Source organism: Puma concolor, chromosome B2 (genome assembly GCF_028749965.1).
Source record: "Puma concolor isolate L17-30 chromosome B2, mPumCon1.1.hap2, whole genome shotgun sequence".
Taxonomy (NCBI): domain Eukaryota; kingdom Metazoa; phylum Chordata; class Mammalia; order Carnivora; family Felidae; genus Puma; species Puma concolor.
This window is the reverse complement of record NC_141671.1, coordinates 76,561,992-76,568,727: the sequence shown is the minus strand read 5'-3', so window position 1 is coordinate 76,568,727 and position 6,736 is coordinate 76,561,992. Positions and strand designations below refer to the sequence as shown.

Sequence of the window (6,736 nt, the reverse complement as noted above, 5' to 3'; positions counted from 1 at the left end):
AAGGGCTACCCTCTCACTTCAGACCAGCTGCCTACAAATTTGAAGGTTCTCAGACAATTTCCTAGAATAACACACAGAACTCAGGAAAGCATGAAATGTATTGCAGTTTTATTATAGTGAAAGGATACAAATTAGATGTAGCCATAAGAAAAGATGTGCAGGGTGAAATCTGGAACTGGGAAGGTCCCAAGCATGAAGCTTCTTTGCCCTCCAGAGTGTGTTACTCACCTGACATCCGTGTATAACAATATACATGCAGTATCGCCAACCCAGGAAGCTCCCCTGCACCTGGGGACACGTGCCGCGTTTGTATTGAAGTTTCCGTATATAGGAATGACTGAATTCTTGTCTCTGTGGTTGAACTTAATCTCCAACCCCCCCTACCTCACTGAAAGTCAGGCTGATATCATGTAGCCCCAAGAGCCAACACTCTAATCATACTGGTATTTCTGGTGTGGCCAGTCCCCACCCTGAGTCCTCTTACTAGCATCGACTGTCAGGTGTGGTTCCAAGAACCTTTGTCCACCCTGAATGACAAAGACATTCCTATCACTCAGGAAATTCCATAGGTTTAAGGGTTACCTACCAGGATTCAGGACAAACGACAAACCCCTCTTTAGATGAGGCCCTATTTCTTACTACACAAAGTGCTACCTTCGCTTACAAAGATGCTAAGGCATGTACACTTTGCTGAATTGTTTTGCTAATAGTGATAGTCATGCTGATGAGTAACCAGTTCTTGATTCCTCTTATAAATGTCCTGGCCAAGGTGAGGGTGTATGTAGAACCAAAGAGGCTTTCACCATGAGAAACTGACATGGATGGAGTCAAAACACCAAGTATGACTTTACTAGCACCATGCTGAGCAAAGCAAAACAAATAGCTCAAATACAATGTAATGGTATCGGCAAATGGTTTCACTTCTATAATGTTTTTAACTTACCAAATGGTGTTTATATTGTGTTATCCTTCGGATACCTACTTTGAACTTTCTGAGAATACTTTAATCTCTTTGGCTTCCTTTCATCGTCTCTAAAATCCATCCTCCCTACCCATTCCCAAATTTTACTTTCAGCTTCTTTAACCCCTCAAAAGCCACAGTGACCAGAAGAGAGAACGATGGGTGTTCCAAGAGATAAATTTAGAATGTGAGAAACCCTAGCCTTCAAGGCCATACTCAAAATACTGGCTTCCTGAAAATTTTCTACCCTGCTTTGAGACAAATGGACCCTACCTCATGTGGTTTCTGAAGGGAGTGAGGAAGGTTCTGGGGGTAATAGTTGGGGTTTAATTTAATCTAGATATATTTAAATTGTAGGAAGGACCTGATTTATTATGAATGTTTTCGTGATGGTTGAATATACCCATGACTACCACTTTTTTGAAAAAAGGCAGAACATTTCTATTTTTATTACTTGGAAGAATTATTATTGAGGCTTTTAAAATCTTATTGTATTTAGTGTGCTGAAAGCTTTAGAAATAAATTAACATAATATTATTTAAATAGTTGTTTCTCTTGCATAATGCCAGTGTTACATAGCATCAGTTCATTTACTTAATTCAAAGAATGAAAATGAAAAATAGATGGCATGATGAAAATCGTGTTTTAATCATTTAATTGAATTTATAGTGATTTAGGAAACAGTATGCCATTTTAATAAAAGTTTTCGATTGTATTTCCCATATCAGAGAAGCATCAGAGATTATTGTACTAGATAGTAAAATATGATTTTGTAACTTCAGAAAACAAAACAGTTTTTCATTACTGACACCTGGACTGTTCCACTCTATCTCATTTGGTTGGTATCATGATGATGTCATCTAACCAAATTATTCATGATGAACCAACTCTTGAGTTTCTTACCTTCCGAACAGCTTCAACACTTGCATTTATTTTCTTCCTGATCTTCCTGTGAAGTAGGATTCCTGCTTTTCAAAAAGGAAATTTGACTGATAGGTACTACAGTCACTCAATAGTTTCTAGATGTGGGAACAAATCTAAAAATCCTTACTTCTGGAGCTCTATTTATTGAACCAATGAAAACATATATCACTACCCCACAATCAGAGATTTCTATCCTGTTACAGGGTAGGAGAATAATTAGACTCTAAGGATCCATGTAAATTATTACCCTATATAGATTACGTGACCTTTTCCAAGGCCTCATACCCTAACACTCCTGCAAAAGCCTGCTTCCAATGCTTATTTCTGTCACGTAATGAAATAATATGGGTGTTAGTTAAAGAGAATCAAGGTAAGTTCATTCTTTGTTGCTTTTGCTAACAGTACAATATGATTTTATCCTGTGGCATTTAGTAATTAGCCCTCTCTGTGAGCCGGACAGGCAATACAATTTACTGACATTCATAACTGGAAAACTCTGCCCATCTGAAACAGACAGTGCCCCCAAACTTGTTTTCATTTAAAATGCTTTGTATGAAATTCTGGGATACCTAGCTAATAATTTAAAGTAATTTCTTAAGTGACTTTCTGCAAATTATTTCCTTTCAATTTTTCCTTCAAACTCATTCTCACTGTAAGGAAAAGTTATTAAAATTCCTTTATTAGCTTAGTGGTACTGATAACTCAAAGTAAAAATGCTTTTGTATAGAGCAATTGATTGTTGTGTTTTTTTACTCCATATTCATAATATCTATATGTGACTAGTTTTCCATGTCTTCCCTAACTCTTACCCATATTGTTCTGCCTGAGTCCTCAAATACTACTTGGGCAAAATCTGCTGTCAGAGAATTTTGAGAAAGCCAAATATCATTTGAAATGTACTTTATGAATCCAAAATTAAACACAACACTGTGGCTGAGTAGAACAAAGTAGATTTTATAAACCTTTAGCCATCTGATCTTCTGCATGTTTGGTTTCTGTGGTATGTGCTCTGCCTAATGCTTACCTGTCTCTCTGTTTGATTTCTCTTTCTGCTATCTTGGGCTGGCTTTTCCCCATTAGCTTTCTCCAAGCCCTACACCTGCCACTCAGAGTCCCAAGAAACCTCCAGCAAAGGACCCATTAGCGGATCTTAACATCAAGGATTTCTTGTAAACAATTTAAGGTATCTAATATTGAGCTTTTCCTGTGGGCTTGCAATAATGACCTATGCAGTGCTTAGCTATTTCAGGTATGATATTTGTACCTCTGTGCTTTGAATACATGTATAGAGTAATAATTTGAGTGTTTATACTTATTAAGTCAGTATTAAAAGCCATTAATGAATTATCAGTAAATTTTTTTAAATCTTAATTTATAAAAGTAAGAGAGAGAAAAGCCTCCAAGTTGTCCTGAAAAGCACAAAAATTTTACTGATAAAGCAAAAAGTTACCTGAGCGACTTGGTAAATTAGAAAATTACCACTTTACTACCTGATGATTGGAATTTATAAAAAGCTAACATTTATAATATTGCATTTAGAAATCATCTAAGAATATACTTGACTACAAAATTGTATTTTGTATTTGTTTATACTTTTTTGGCCTATCAAATAAAGCCTAGATTATTACCCTTTGCATTTCTGCATTCAAGCAGAATTTTAAATTTCTAATGCTGTAGTTTTAAATTTCTAGTATAATTTATGCAGTGATGATTAATGGACTTATGGAAGGAAACCAATAAAGGAAAAATGTTTACTAGTAACCCCAAACCTAACACAGTGGGTAGATTCTCAACAAATACTTGCAGAAAGTGGATAAACAGTAATAATGCTGCTTTTTTTTTGCACAGTACTTTTCATATCCACTTCCTAATCATGAACTCCTCTGGTCATCTTTGTGAGAAATTAAATCCTATGGAATAAACTAGCCAGATACTTTTTGTCTCCATTGCACAGCTGAAGGAACTGATCATTGACATTGAGTGATTTGCCCAAGGTCACACACTAGAGGAAGAGGAAGAGTGTCAACATTTTTGGGCCATTGTCCAATGTAATTTGTATTTTCTGTGTGTGTGTGTGTGTGTGTGTGCGTGCGTGTGCATACACACACACACACACGTATGTATTATGTATATATATATGTGTGTGTGTATATATATATGTATAGATACACACACACACACATACATACATATACATATGTATATTTAAACTTTCTCTAATGCCTACTAATATTTTTATGGATTCCTACTTGATGTTTTTTTCTTATATAAAGTTAGTAAGTTTTATCATTTTAAGGCCTTGACATCTCAGCCAAGTAATTTCTCCTTGTGCCTAACTTTTCCACTTTTGGTTGGACTGGGCTAGTGTAGGCATAAATGAGACAATGAGCACTTCTTAGCCATTAAAGTTTCAGGACCTACCAAGGATACTGCAGGGAGCAGCCTTTTATCCACCTCTCATTCAGTAAATATCACTCTCATCATATGCCCGGAACTCTGATGAGCACCTGAGACAGAGATGCTTGAGACAGTCCCGAGCCCAAAGGTTCACAGTCACAAGGGAGACAGACACAGACTAATTTATGAAAAAGAGTTACCCATGTGATTAAGGCTTCACCCCAGGAAGATTTCCTGGCAGAGGTGACTGGTAAAGCACAGACTGGCCAGAGTAAAGGGGGAAGTGGTATTCGCAAAGGCACTGAGTCGCCATGGAAATCTCCCTCCTCTATTCTGTTACTTGTTCCACTGTTTAGTGACTCAGTGAACACCATAACTGAAAAGAAGCAAAAAATAATGAAAACGACTGCCATTCCTTTCCCCCCTTCTGCCCTGTTTTAAAGGTGAACTGTTCTTAATTAATAGCAGATGTCTCACTACTAAGATTTCTAATAAGTATCCACATCTCAAAATTTTGCTATTTTTATCTAAAATGAAACTATACATTAAAAGTTTTTAAAAAATTTTTTTTCCTTGCTAAAACTTTAAGCAAAGAATTGTGAAAGGTATATAAGTGTGAATTTGTTATACAGAAACATATTGCATGAAGATTTTTCATAGTAACTGTGAAATAAAAATTGAAAGGGAGGTAGTATGTTTGAGGAGTGTGTAATATTGTTTCTAACTCAAGTGCTTTTTATCTTTACAGCTGCAATTTTTGTGACTGAATAGGAAAAAAATAATGAGTTTGGAGACTTCAAGTAAAATTGATGCTCAGAGTTTCAAAGTGAGCCACCAGTACCAAACCCAATGCTTACTCGTAACTTCTCTTCCAAAATGTGTAGCACAGCTGTGAAAGTGAACATTAGGAATGTGTACTACCTTAGCTGTTATCCCTACTCTCAAAATTGTAGTGTATTTGGGTTATTTGTGTGTTGTACGATGTAAAAACAATGAATGGATGTTCCTGATGCCTTTAGTGCTTTTCTGGACCTCGCCCATGGACGGATGACGCAGCTCTTGTGTGGTGAGCCATTTGGAAAGATGTGTCTGTGTTTTTGAAGGTTTCAATGTATATATGACTTTTGGACAAACCTAAACTCTCCCCATGAATTCTCTTTTTCTCTGTATCTCTGTTACAAACATAGTGTGATAATATCAAATAGTAAGGAAAACACTCTTAAATATACAAAACTTTTTCGGTGTGGAGTACATTTTTCCAATCACAGGAACTTCAACTGTTGTGAGAAATGTTTATTTTTGTGGCACTGTATATGTTAAGAAATTTTGTTTTAAAAAAATATAAGGGTTAACGTCCATAATAAATAGTTCTCCTTGAACCTACCTTATCAAGAATGAAAAAATCATATGGAAAGAATTCCATATGTAATCACTGCTATATTAAAATGTATATTTTGATTATATTTGACAGGTTTTGCATCTAAATTGACCTATTTATTCATTCTTGATTAAATGCACTGAAAAGTAAAGGGTCTGTTTCTATCACGTCCGTGAAAATGAAATTAGAGATGTGCTATTCAGATGATTATGAAGGCACCCCAAGGTATATCTGTAATTTAAAGATTACTGCAAATATTTTTATTTTATTGTGGGTTTTATGTACATCTGTTAATTTAGTATTTCTTTGTGTGTTCTGTAGACTAGTGTTCTTCCATCCCTCAACTGAGCTCAAAGTAGGTTTCGTTGTACCATTGTGATTAGAATTTAAACTAATTCAGAAAATTGTATTCTTTACTGTACATATTGTATTCTTTAATTTTTAATTTGTTGTCATACTGTATGTGCTGATGGCTTGGCTTAAGATTTTGATGCATAAATGAGGTCACTGTTGATCAGTGTTGCTAGTGGCTTGGCAGCTCTTTGTAAAAGCATACTGGGTTGGAAAGGTGTTTGCCTATTTTTCAAATTATTTAATAGATGTATGGTACCATTTAAAAGTGGTTGTATCTGAATTTACTGTGGGGATAACATACACTGTAATGGGGAAAAATTACCTAAAACCAATTTCAAAATGGCATTTCTTTCTATTTCAGTTTAAAAACCCAGTGCATGTACGCCCTCTGAGATGCAATAAACACCTTGAACAAAGAAAATGCAAACATAATCTTTCTCTTTTTGATTATTTTTTAGAGAAAACATCTGCTTCAGATGACACACAGCATATACAAATATTGAACACTTAAAAACATTCACAGTGAGAAATGCTGGCCATGCCAACATAGTTGTGATTATTTTACAATAAGTCAAAAACCAGAAAAAAAAACATTATTATCAGCTGTTGCTAAACTTGGGACTCCATGGATGCTGCCAAATAAACTGAATTCCATATTTCAAAAAAGAAGAGGATGAACTATCTTTTAAATTATGCAACTCTTCTAATAGTTTGGTGAGCAT

At 35.3% G+C, this 6,736-nt stretch overlaps 1 protein-coding gene across 9 annotated transcripts in view; it reads left to right on the top strand.

Moving 5' to 3' along the window:
- Positions 1-6,446, top strand: part of SNAP91 (synaptosome associated protein 91) — a 149,080-nt gene extending 142,634 nt beyond the window's left edge. For all 9 annotated transcript variants that reach the window (XM_086707336.1, XM_086707339.1, XM_086707338.1 and 6 more), the window contains 2 exons: positions 2,966-3,068; positions 5,031-6,446. In XM_086707336.1, the coding sequence (XP_086563462.1) occupies positions 2,966-3,058 (93 nt within the window). In that variant the 3' untranslated portion in view covers positions 3,059-3,068; positions 5,031-6,446. The remainder of the gene's footprint in view (positions 1-2,965; positions 3,069-5,030) is intronic.
- Positions 6,447-6,736: the final 290 nt, after the last annotated feature.